Below are 14046 nucleotides of genomic sequence, written 5' to 3'. Positions count from 1 at the left end.
AATGAGAATCACAAGCTACCCTTTGTGTTGTACTAAGCCTACAAGGGTCAAATTAGAAAATAAAGAAAAAAATTAATTCGTAATAACGACTTTTTATCTCGTAATAACGACTTTTTATCTCATTATTACGACTTTCTCAAGTCGTAATAACGACTTTTTATCTCGTTATTACGACTTTCTTAATTCGTATTAACGACATTTTATCTCGTCATTACGAATTTTTATCTCGTTATTACGACTTTCTTAAGTCGTAACAACGACTTTGTATCTCGTAATAACGACTTTATTAAGTCGTAATAACGACTTTTTATCGCGTTATTATTACTTATTACGACTTAAGAAAGTACATTTGAACAACAATTTAAACCCCTTTTTTGCAAAGAAATACATAATATAGACTACATCATCTTCGCTAGCCAAGGGTGACGATCCGCTCCTCTCCTCTTTCCAGAGGAGAGGAGCAGATCGTCACCCTTGGCTAGCGAAGATGAGTCTACATAGGCATTGATACTTAGGACCTACTAAGTAGCCTCCAAACATTTTTGGTTTAACCCCCTCCCCTTCAGTTTGCTTTCGACACGCGCTTATGTATGATATTTTGAAATGATTTCTGCAATGCGTAACACTATTGTCTTCAATTTAGCGGCATATTGCATTAGATTAAAAGAGTGTAAACAAATATTGTCAATAATTAGAGAATGTTGTCATGAATAAATTGTCAAATTCTGGTCTAACTGTTTTTGACAATTTTATAACTAAACTATAATCGCGTTTTCAGCTACACGACACCGTTATATCGGACACGTTTCCGTTTCTCTCCTAGAAGGATCAAATAAAAAATGTTTCAAATGAATAAATAATAAAGTCGTAATAACGAGATAAAAAGTCGTTATAACGACTTTATAAAGTCGTTATTACGAGATAGAAAGTCGAATAACGAGATAAAAAGTCGTAATAACGAGATAAAAAGTCGTTATTACGACTTAAAAAAGTCGTTATTTCGAGATAAAAAGTCGTAGTGTTGACATCTGAAAGTCATTATTTATTTGCTATATCCCATTGATTGTATAACACATAGTCAAATAGTAAGTTTTGTCAAACATCCGGGTTTTTATTATACCCCCGCTTGAAAAGCGGGAGGGTATATAGTAATCGTTAATTCCGTCTGTCTGTACGTCTGTCCGTCCGTCCGTCTGTTACGCTTTGGGGTACCCATCTCTTATCCGCAATTCCTCTTATACCACTGAGCAAGTAAACTATAGGGCCATGGGACCCTATATTTTATTGTGTCAAAATTCCTTAATCTGATCATATTGCCAATATATCGATATTACAAAATCGTATTGCGATACGATATATTTTGTCATTGTATTGCAATATATTGAAATATCGATATTATTGCCCAGCCCTAATTCTGTATGAAGTTTGTCAGAGGTCAAAGGTCAATACGTGACCTAATCACACGGCGCTTGTCAGCTGCACGGTCTCTAACGTTCATCCTTATTTTTTGGGTAGACCTTTGGTTAAATTTTCATGATTAACTTATATTTTATCTTTAAATTTTACTCACGATAAATGTGTAAATCTGTTGAAAAATATCATTGCAATCATGCCATGAACAGCTGCCAAACACCTCGGCGTTTTCGTAGTTCAATGTAAAGCTGTCGCCAGTGTCTCCGTGTTTATCCATATCTTACGATAAGTATGCATTAATTAGTTACTGAAACCGTAGAATGTTTTTGATCAAATTGCAAATCAACTGGCTCGGACAACTGTCTCAATCCTTCGTATCCGGCCATCCATCCCTTTCCGGCGACCGAAATTCCTCCAACTTTTTATCATCAAACTTCGGACGTGTTTCTTGTGTCTTTTCAGCATCGATTATCATTTTTCTCGAATAAAAATATTCCCAAACAGCAATCTGTTCACTATTACTGGTCACAAGTAGCCTTTCACAAAATATTCCCTTCGAAATAGATTCCTTAGCCTAATGCATTCGAAGCGTAACCGCCATGCAAGCCGATTTACACCTTGCGTCATTTTCAAAATCCACGACGGACGGTTTGTGCAATAATTTAAATTCGAAAATATTAAATTGTCTGTCTCAAATGTATATATAAGTTATAAAAATCAAGTTTATAAACTTCAATGGGAATTGAAGTGGGTCGGTACGTGATCAAATCTTCTGAGAAGGCCTTCGGCCTTCACATGATTTGATCATGTGACCGACCCACTTCAATTCCCAAAAGATTCATGTGGTTATGATCTACGACGCTTCACACCGGCATATTTCATGAAGCGCGTTAGCGCTTCATGATAAATATGCCGGCGTGAAGCGTTGTAGTTCATATACCTCATGAATCTTCAAAAAATTAAATTCATTTCTTATATTTACATTGTTTGTCTGATGACCTGCCATAAATTTACGCTATCCAACTGTCATTTTTTAAACAAAACAGTGCGCACTATATTTTTGTACTTTTTGACGTCAAGAGCAGTATTATGACGTAACAATGGAGATATTCATGCTTATTCGTGATACACACCTAATGTAGTTCATGAGAAAATATACTGCATTTTATTTTGTAAAGAATCATAGGGGAAATTTATTGGAAATGTAAATATTTCCCATTGAAGTTTATAAACTTGTTATTTATTTCTTAACTCCCGAGAGTATAGTAGACCTCACAATTACATGGTCTTCGTCATACGTCACAAAATTGATGATAATGTGTTGACCAAAGAGTTTTAGTAACGTTTTGTTAAAAATGAAAATGAATTTGAGAGCGGTGACGAATTTGAAAGTTTATTTTTATTTCAAATGTTTTGCTTGTTTCGGTATAATAAACAATTCATTGCATGATAGTGAGGGAAACATGAAGACTTATTCAGCCGAGAAAAATCATATTCCCCTTCGGGCGAAGCCCTCAGGGAATATGATTTTTTCTTGGCTGAATAAGTCTTCATATTTCCCTCACTATCATGCAATAAATGTATAATGTTGAATAAACCTTTGAGCCCGAAAGCTGTTCCTTATCTCCACATAATTTATTCACGGGGACAAAATTGTCGGGGGCAATATTTTCCGTTCATACAATTTTACTAGAAAACATGCATTATATTAAAAAATTAAAAAAAACAATAATTGGATATTGAATTGTATTGATCAGATAGTTTTATACAACTTCCTGATGACCATAAGAAATATATTGTGGGGTAGCCACCAGAAAAAAATCTTCACTGCATGTTTGTTCCTTTTTAAATGGCAAACTAATTTAAAGCTGAGAAAGGGCGTGAGAGAGTTTTTTTTTTTTATTAATGTTTGACGTTCAATACTTTCTTCAATTGTTAATCACTTCGAAATATTATTTTCCGTTTCTTTAATCTTATTTATTCTCAAGAACATGGAATTTCTGTGAGGCGAATAAGAATTAACATACTTTAATTACTCTAAGTTTAATAAAATCTTACCTATGAAATTAAAATTTACGCAATTCATTGCTTTAAATGTACTCAGACGGAGACATTCTACATGTGAAGAAAAATATCTATAATATTACTAACCTTATAAAAACAAATATTTCATAAGAACTCTTTGACAAGCAAACGCTTGTTCATATATCTAGTAATCAACACAAATAGAGAAAAAGGACATTCATAATGAATTATGAATTACATCAAGACTGTCGACTTTTCTTTTTGTATATTTGATTGCAATTCTATTCATAGCTGGAAAAAAAAAACTATCTGTTTATTCAGTACAGAGGGATTCAAATGTTCTAATTTGGTTATCGTTTTATTTTTATCTAAAATGGATATGGAATTATTTTTTTTAATTGTTATAAGACATTTCATATTTCAAATTCCTTTTTATTCCGTATGGAATGACAAGTGAATTCCCTCAAATACTGAAAATTAATATTGATATTTTATCTAAACAAGTAGTTTAGTTTCTTCAGTTTAGAAATACAAATATCATTATCTTTTGATTTATTTTAAACAGATTTTAAGTACATGTATTTTAAAATAATAAAGGACAACTCTTGGAAGATGTATACATGTATTTTTAAATGATAACAAGAGCCTGTTCTTGAAATAAAAGTGAGAAAACTGTAAAAAAAAAAAAAAAAAAAAAAAAAAATGTGCTGAAATATACCGATTAATCGATTGTTAAAATCTCCAATCGATTGTCTAAAATCGACAGCCTTTCCCACCGATCATCGATTATTAATCAGGTGAGCTTAAACTGTTTTATTATTGAAAAGAACATGTGTTAAAGAAATTCAAAGATACAGTACAGGCAACGCGGATCCCGTATTTCCCGCGTCCCCGCCGCGGTATAATCACAACGCGGTATTTGGCCAGGTAGACAGGTAAACCGCGTTCCCTCCGCGGGAAATTCGTCACTTACCTGTCCCCGCCGCGGTTAAATCATCGATCAATTACTGACAATTAGTATCGTAAACAAACGGGAGTTATCTCCCCGAATTGTAATCTGCGAATTTTCTCTGTAACAAAAAAAAAAAAACAAAAACAAAAAAAAACAAACAAACAAACAAACAAACAAACAAACAAACAAACAAAAAAAAAAACCCGTATGTTTATTAATAAATCTTGCTATGAATAGAATTTAAACTAAGAAAAAATAAGTTTATTTTTGTTTCTAAAATTACATATCAATCTTTGAAATTGAATAGAAAATTTTATTAAATTGTTAGGTCTTTGCAATTGGTTAATTATTTTGTGTTATTAAGAATCTATCAAGGAACAAAATTAAATAATAGAAATTTTAATTAGTTTTTCTTTTTTAATCTTCATATTATATGCAAACTGTAATAAATGTTGAATTCAGACTGTTTAAGTTTCGATGAACGATTTTCAGGATTCATTTGAAAAAAAACGATGTACATCTTTTTAAAAATGTACATCTTCATATTGTTTATAAATTAATTTCGATTTATTGTATATAAAATGTACAGGCTTTTTCTTAAAGTGTCAAATTACCGGAAAACATCCGATGACGAGCATTTGCAGTTACATGTAGTAAGCACGTGAACTTAAATTTTCTTTATCCAAAATATCAAGAAAAATTTCTATTCTTCTTTATTTCTCATCGTTTATGTTCTGTTCCCAAATTAAGTTAATTTAATTGATTAATTTTCTTTAATGTATTTCCCTCTTTTATATAAATGTGCAGGCATTTTTCTCAAATTGTCAAATGACCGAAAAGCATTCGATGACGAGAGTTAACTTTGAGAACGTGAACTTTATACAAGAGATCAAGAAAAAATATCGTTTTTCACCTTCACATTAACTTGTTTCACTTTTTAATATGTCTTTCTTTTTAATTTTAATATTTCTCGATTTTCGTGTTCAATAGATAAGATAGGATGTGCAGGTGTAATGATAAACTTCACAGACGAAATTATAGTTTATATTAATAAATATTCAATGCAAAAATTCATATATTTTTGTTTTCTTTGACAAATTCTGTTTCTTTGTGTATTAAGTAATAGCCGCGATCATTTCCTGTGTATAGGGATTAGGGTGTCTTCCCACTTAGCCAACATTTTGAAAAAATACAGGTAAAACACAGGTTGATCTGTGTTGGCTAAGTGGGAATGGGGTGCAGGTGGAGAACAAAAGAAATTAATTACAGGTAGACTATAGTCTGTTTTAGCTATATCCTGAATAAATAGTAAATAAATCATATTATAAGAATAAAATAAAAAAATAATAAATGTTTTCTTCTCATAAATAACAAATTCTCTTTCCCTTAAGAATTATATTTAATTATTCCTGAACATTGATGTAAACCTAAAATAATAAATGCTTAAAGAAATGATCAACTTTTCATTTCCGACATTTTTCAAGTAAATATGTAGTACTTTCGGTAACAGATCTTAAGACTTTACTTATGAAAAATTTAAAGAAAAAATCATAAATAAACAATTGAAATGCAATGTCTGAGTTTTGAAAATCTTTTAATGACTAAGACATAAGTGTGGTTATTACACTAACATACTAACATAAAATTTAGTGCACATTAGATGTGGTGAAAAATATGCTCATTGAACTCTTTTACCTAGACTTAGTGCTACATGTATGCATATATGTGTAGACGTTTTTTTTTGTTTTTTTTTTTTTTGTTTTGTTTTGTTTTTGTTTTGTTTTTTTTTTTTTTAATTTTTATCAATATTTTATGGAATGCCATATACGACAGCCAACTGCTTACTGCCAACTGCTGACTGCTTACTGCCAACTGTCAGCTGCTTTCTGCCAACTGCCACACATACTTGAATAAATTTTATATTTATATTGATATTTATATGAATTTTCACAAAAAATAAGGCAAAAAACAGGCGCGGATCCTAGACATTTTTCCAAGAGGGTCACCCTTGTAAAATTAAATTGAATAAATAAACAAAATGTTTTATCCTATGTAATATTTCATATATGTGGTTGATAAAGTACATTGTTCATTTTTTAAAATTTGTTTTCTTATTTGAAATAGGTAATAAAATGACTATTTTCTGCTTTTAATCTTTAAAGAAGCCCCCCCCCCCCCGACCTCCCCCGGGGTCAACAAAACCTTTGAAGAGAGAATAATGAAAAAAATATGTTGTTTCGCAGAGAAAGATGTTTTGAAAATCAATTTTCTTTTTCCATTACATTCTATAGTTAAAAAATTCCTCAAATTAAAAATGTATATCCCTGTGTGTTACATTGTTTCACATGCATAGATCAGGAGGCGGTTGGAGGGGGGGGGGTTAAAATTTGTACAGTCATGGGTTAATGTATAAACTAAACGAACTACCGGTATAACTGACCTTGGACCCTCCACTAAGAAAATTTGTTTTTACAAATAAGATATGTTTTACATGCATAAGATATGTTTTACATGCATAGATCTAGAGAGAGGAGTCCGAACCACCCCTCTGAAATTTGTAAAGTTATTCTATGCACAAACTAAACCAAAAAAAGTTATATAATATATAAAATAAATCAACCAAAAAGGACCTTAGGACCCCCCCCCCCCTCCCCAAACGAAAATGTGGATTCGCGTGTTAAGTTGGTATAAAAAATGTCATCGACATGAAGTATTACACATAAGAACCCCCCTCTCCTCGACCGAAATAAATTTTCACATTTAGGAAAGGACTTTACGGTTTTTTTTTCTTGGCAGGAAATTTATGGGTTGGATTTTTTTTTACCAGAGTGACCCTCTTGGGAAAAAAAAATGTCTTTATAGATTCGCGCCTTTTTTTTAATTTACAAAAATATCAATGTGAAAATAAAATTTATTCAAATTTGTGTGGCAGTTGGCAGTAAGCAGCTGACAGTTGGCAGTAAGCAGTCAGCAGTTGGCAGTAAGCAGTTGGCTGTCGTATATGGCATTCCATAATATTTTGTAATAAATACTTTAAAAATATTTAGAGAACATTGAATTGCTGCAATGGTAAATTCCAGAATGAAAACAAAATTATGTCGAAAATGAAAACAAGATAGATATTTATTTGGTATACTACATAATTATACGTTGCTACATGTATAATGCATTAATGACGATATAATTTATGATATATGTAAAAGTTGGCACTTAACAAAAGAAAAAAGATAAAATATTGGAATAAAATATCGAAAACAAAAAATGCCGGTAATGGAAAATGCAGCATTTAATTGTATGAACACAATCATTTTTAATGATTATACATAATTGTTTCTTCAGAGTGTCTTGTTTTTATTTATTTTCTAATGAAAATATAAATTAATGAAGTATTTGATATTAATTAAATCAAATAATGATCCATTACTATGTTATTTCGTGTCTGTTTATATCTGTACCAGTTAGAAGATTGAAAGAGAGAGAGAGAGGAGATAGAGAGAAGAAAAATATCACAATATTAAGGCACGTGCATGATCTTTTTTCCTCCTTTTTGATCAGTATATCAATTTCTTAAGTCTAGCGAATAAAACTACCGCTGATTTATCAGTTGATTGACCATTTGTCGAATTTGTCTAAGTTTTATCGTTTTTGATCGAGAGACTTGTTTATGATTCACTTTCTTCTTTCGTTTAGCATATGTACATGACATGTAATTTGAATGACTTCCCTTTTTGTCGCCAAATTACAACGACAGATTTTGGTGGTAAAATAAAATGTATTTTTGTTATAAAATTTGATTAAGAAAAACATAGTATATTGAAATTGTCGAATTATTGAAAATATTTATTTGAAACAAAAAATTTAAAAAGGATTCTGTCTGCAACAAAAACATTCTTTATTTGATGCATTTCAATTCATGAGTTACACATGAAAAAAAAAAACGGTTTCGTTTACAGGTGACACACTCAGGTAACATCCTGTGTATCTAGGTAGTATGTACACTAGACAGCGTCGTTCCCTCGGGGCTTCTCATCCGCTTCGAGTAAGCTCCACTCCACACCAAATTTACCTAAGGAAAACCGAACGGTTACACAGACATCTGAAAACTTGAAGCATGGCAACTTGCTGATTAAAATAAGTTAATTTCTGTGTTGTGTGTTAAAATATTTTAAGGGCCCATATTCGTGTTTGTGTTTTATTTGAACCGGAGAAATCTGAAATTTGTTTATGTTCATAAACATGATTTTAGTATTTTTCGAAGAGAGCAGAACATAGAAATACATTCAAATACTCGCTATGATATTATTGATATTCTGAATAGAAATACCTGTGATTATTTTATAAACAAGAACCCCCCCCCCCCAAAAAAAAAATCGTCGATATTTAGTTCATAGTCTTACAGTGTAGCACATAATAATGGAGCAACGGTATTCCTACACTTAGGCGTGTTTTGTTAAAATTTTATTGTAACGAGAAATATGTCCATAGGACATGAATGCCCCGCCGAGGATGTATTAGTAAAGCAACATGAAAATTTGTATGTGTATAAAATTTGATCAGAATATCTTGAATAGTGATGCAGCTGAATTGCTTGTTTGGAAAATATAGGTCAGATCCAGGATCCGAAGCAAGTCTGGTAGTGTCCATCCCTAGATGCATCATACATGCAAGTTTGGTTCGGGCAGGACTTATAGTTACTTGGGAATGAAAATATAGGTCAGATCCAGCATCAGAAGCAAGTCTTGTATTGTCCATCCCCAGATGCATCATACATGCAAGTTTGGTTCAGGTAGGACTTATAGTTACTTGGGAATAAAAATATAGGTCAGATCCAGCATCCAAAGCAAGTCTGGTAGTGTCCATCCCTAGATGTATCATACATGCAAGTTGGGTTCGGGCAGGGCTTATAGTTACTTGGTAATGAAAATATATATTGAGCTAAGAAATAAAGTATAATGTACGTGTATGACGGAAAAATCAATCAGTAGTCACTGTCTGCAAAAATTTGCACAAGCTACTCTTTACAAAATGACGCAGCTGTCATCATTTTGTCTTTGTGCTGCAATTGCACGTCTGCGTCTCTCCTCGACTTCCCACCATTGCTTGCATTAAAGGTACTTGGACACAGATTTGAAGTTAATATTTTCTCTATATTATTACAACTTATTGTCAGGATTGCCACTTTTCCTAAGGATTAAGAATAAAGTTAAAATTTGTGAAAGTGCAAGGATGTGTCAATCAAATCCGCCAAAAATTCAAAGTTTTGATAACTTTTAAATAAAATAAGATTTTTAATCAATTTTTGTGTGAAGTGCTATTAAAATATATAATTCGTGATATTATACAGAAAAAATGAGAAAATATTAACTTCAAATCTGTGTCCAAGTACCTTTAATGTGATAAATTGGTAGGTCCATAACCATTCCATTTTAAAATTCTCTTTTTAAAATTATTTTTCGAATGTTTCTTGATCTCTATCTGACTATAGATCTCGTGACTAACATTCTGTTTGATATCGATCCAATTTCTTCTGTACTCGCACACGTCATCATTTTGGGGAAAAACTTATTTACATGTAGCAGGATGTCAGGAGAAATCATAGCACATACGTGGGTTGATCCAAAAGTTCGTGGAATTTCTTTCTAAAATTTAATCGTGATTTGATGAAAGCAAACAACAGGAATATTCATAATACAGAGTCATATTGCAACATTTCACCGCTTTCCAAATGCTGTCGTTTCCTCCATTTTTTTCCTCAAGAAAAGCCTGGGTATCCTCTCGCACCCACATATTTTAAAATACTATCCATCTTTCCATATGATGTTCTAATTTCAGTAGCAATGTCAATAACAGTACCGCAGCCGACAACGTCCACTAACGCTTTTAATTTGTCTGAGGGGGGGGGGTTAAACACTTAAATCAGAGCCTCCAAAAAACGTTCACACCTTTAATCAACGTCCGTGGAAGTTTTATTTTCTGAAATTTCCGAAGCCACTAGAAAACAAGTAACTAAATGCATTTTCCCAGGCCTTTGTCAATAATATACGTGTTAAAGATAGAGTGATCCTGGCATTTTTACAAAACATATGACTTAACCAAAATTTTATGTTGTCTAACAACTTAAAGATGAACAATAAATCATCAACTAATAAACTACATATCCAGTAAAATCAGTAAAACTCTCACACAAAGGTTCATAAAAGATCAAGCAATGACATAATTTTCGTTTTATATACCACATAGGGGGTTTAATTCTCATTTCACGTATTCAGAAGTAAAATGAAAATAAACGCGTTAATGTCTCCCCCGCATTTTCAAACAACTCTTACTATGGCAACTGCCATAGAGTTACTATCAAAGATATTTTAATTATTTTTACAATTTGAAATATTCATCAATCAAGTGTCTATATTTTCATTTGCAATCAACCATTTCCACTTAAAAATAAATAAGATATGAAAAAATTCCACGAACTTTTGGATCAACCCTCGTATAGTATGAGTTGCTGGCCTTTTTGTTCCTCAATCAAATATCGAACGTCATATATTTCCGCAATCACTCAATATTTTTAGTGTCCGCGCTGTCCAGTTTAAGGGCATTACACAGCCAAATCAGGTTTACGTTAGCTTGGCCTTGGGGTAATTAGATACCGTAACTATACAGGCACGTAGCAACCGGGGGGGGGGGGGGGGGGGGGGGCAGGGGAGGCCTGCCCCCCCCCCCACTTTTTTCTCCAACATTACCTGTACTATAGAAAATGTTCATTGAAATGATGGTTGGCCCCCTCACTTTCTACCATTGTATATTCATAGGAAGGAAATTTAGGAAAAAAATTGGAAGTTAAAGGAAGTTGACACTGAAAACAGTTGGCCACTACCACCCCCAACCCCCCAACCCCCCAACCCCTTCCCCCGATATAGGATTTTCGAGTTTGGGCAATTTTTTTTTGGCTTGTCAACTTTAACAGGTAAGTAAAAAAAATTTTTTTCTCTGGTTGCCCCCCCCCCCACTTTCAAAAACGATGCTACGTGCCTGCTATACGCTCCATCTATATCGGATATTGCCAATTTGATCAAACTAGCCCTTCTGCCGTAACACATCTGCGTCCAAAACAAATAAATGATAACAATATACACGTATCTATACTTAAAGATTATTTATATAGAGGAAAATAAAACAGACATGATTTTAAAAAAGTTTTATTTTCATATTAGCGATTGCTGGTCGTGGCATATGTAAAAGCAGCAAAGGGTCACTAAGCGTAAAGGGCGACCCAAAATTATAACAAGCAGCAGCAGCAAGCAACATGAAAGCATAATATTACATGTACTTATGATAAGCATAATAATGGCCGTTCCGGGTATACCGCGAATGGCACTTAACCTTACAATTATATATTTCATGTATTTTAAATAAACTTAATATGTTTGTACATGGTATAGTTTTGTACACAATTAGTACTCAAGGAATTCAAACAAAAAATTTAAGACTTAAAAGCATGTTTGAGTAATATCGCGATTTGATACTTTGTTCCCAGTAATTCTCTGTTTTTATAAACCGAGCGTCCGAAAATTCGAATTCCCTCCTCCAGTTGTCCATTTTCTTTCAAGCAACATCCTAGAAGATTAAAGGATATTGCATTATCAAAGATTCCCGAGGATGCATTTTTGAAATCCTCCAATGCAGAGCACGATCCAGTACGGCTCCCAAGAGATCGATAGCATTGAAATTTCAAGTATAAAGAGTATACCAGAGAGTTAACTTTCAGTTTTACTTGCATTGCAGGAAAAACTATTGGTATCGGCAGGCTCTTCCTAAGAATTTCATTCTGCATCTCTAAAGTCACTATTTCTAATTTTAAGTCCTTTGTTAACATCTGCACTTCAAAGGGAAAGAACTCTGTATGTAAAATAGGACGTAAGGGAGACGCAAACGTTACGTCATTTTTCTTAGACATCATTATTGATAAATGAACTTGAATTAAAGACATAACAGAACCAAACCCTGGCTGGAATTTTGTTTTCAACTTTTCTAACATAGGAGATACAATCTTTAAACAGTCTTCATAGCAACCAAGGGAAAAGAACGTGTGAGCTATTTGTGTTAGGTCTCCAGGACACAATGTTTCGACTTGCAATTTTGATTTCTTAATTAAGTGACTCACAAATTGAATTTTTTCGTCAATTGATTTGTCACTACTGGGTCCAGTCAATGTCTGAAACTCATATGCACATTTTGCACGAATTTGCATACAGGATAAAACCCCTATAAGAGTATCTCTAAATGACACGGATACATGTAAAACACTGTCTTCTCTTTTTACTTTTGTCAGTACATTAGCAATTGTCATCATCATATGCTCTGGACGATCTAAGTCTTTGTTATTGAACAGTTTTTCGACAAAGGTTGAGGTAAGTTCATTGGATAATCGTAATAGGTACTTTCCGTAGGATTGAGACCATATTTCCAAAAAGGTCACGACGGACCTCATTGTTCGCATATTTTGTAAAAACATGTATTTGCAAAGAAGTTTTACAGATTTTAAATTGATTATATCTGATTTAAAATTCCCAGAATCTGTCATTTTTGTCAATTTAGCAATAAGCTTGGTAATTTCGACAGGGGTAATTTTTTTGTAAAACAAATTGCAAGATTTCATGAAGTAGTGTGGACATCTTCCGGAGCATAAGAACTCGGTAAGCTTTAAGAAGCATACGCGAACATGTTGAAGTACAGTAGAGGGTCGCCACTTTGACACATCATTCTCCTCTGATACCCAGAATAGTACTGTTTTTAGTACATACGAACTAATTCCGGACGTGACTGATGAAAAAATCTCCTCTTTAATGGATTTGAGAAATGAATACACAAAATGTTGCATTGGATTCATGTTTCGAACCAGAAGTTTTTCAGCTAACACAAACGAAATTCGCCACTCACATTTGTCATCTTTGCCGACAGGTACTAAATGGCAGCCTAATTCTATAGCTTTTTCAATTATTTCTCCTGAAGGCCAGCTATAGCGTCTTTCTCTTTGCATCCATTCATCAGCGATCTTTGGCCATTCATCACACTTTATTGCAAAAACCCGGTCGCAAGACGTAATGAATGATGGGAAAGAACTGGTGAGATCATTTCCTTGTGTCAAAATCCCCATTGCTAAGGACGGTCCGTTCAAGTATCCATTGGATATACGAGGCGCCTCAATAAGACCGAAAAACTTTTGCATGGGTAAATCAATGTTCATTAATGAAGAGATCAGTGTTAGGATGTCTGAAGAGGGGAAACTTATTTCATCCGTCGTGTTTGTTACGTCATCAAAGATTTGAAGATTTAAGAAAGCATAACCTGGAACCGCACCTTTGCAATCCATTCTAAAAATCATTTGATTTTTCTTTCCAGAAATTGTTCTTCTTTCATAAGCTTGGAACCAGGAACATTCAAGCATGATATCAATGTCGGTTTGGTCAGGGAAAGGGTTAAAAATTTGTATACTTTCAGCTGATGATCCAACAATATGCATGTATAAAGGAAGTCCACGAGGTACATTATTTTGAAATATAAATTCTCTTATTTCCAAACGATATTGTTCCTCTTTTTGCATTTTTTTCCCGAATTGCTCTGTCAATTTAGCAAGTCGATATATTGAGAGATCTTCT

General features: G+C 33.1%; 1 protein-coding gene across 1 annotated transcript; it reads right to left on the bottom strand.

The window, feature by feature from the left end:
• Positions 1 to 11613: 11613 nt before the first annotated feature.
• LOC134280673 (uncharacterized) lies at positions 11614 to 14046 on the bottom strand. Its single transcript, XM_062763115.1, has one exon. It carries the CDS (start codon positions 13989 to 13991, stop codon positions 11871 to 11873), a length of 2121 nt encoding a protein of 706 aa, XP_062619099.1. The 5' UTR covers positions 13992 to 14046; the 3' UTR covers positions 11614 to 11870.

This window comes from Saccostrea cucullata, unplaced genomic scaffold (genome assembly GCF_032062105.1).
Source record: "Saccostrea cucullata isolate Sc308-1 unplaced genomic scaffold, CSIRO_AGI_Scuc_v1 ctg630, whole genome shotgun sequence".
In the NCBI taxonomy this organism is placed as follows: Eukaryota; Metazoa; Mollusca; class Bivalvia; order Ostreida; family Ostreidae; genus Saccostrea; species Saccostrea cuccullata.
This window is presented reverse-complemented; position numbering and strand designations above follow the sequence as displayed.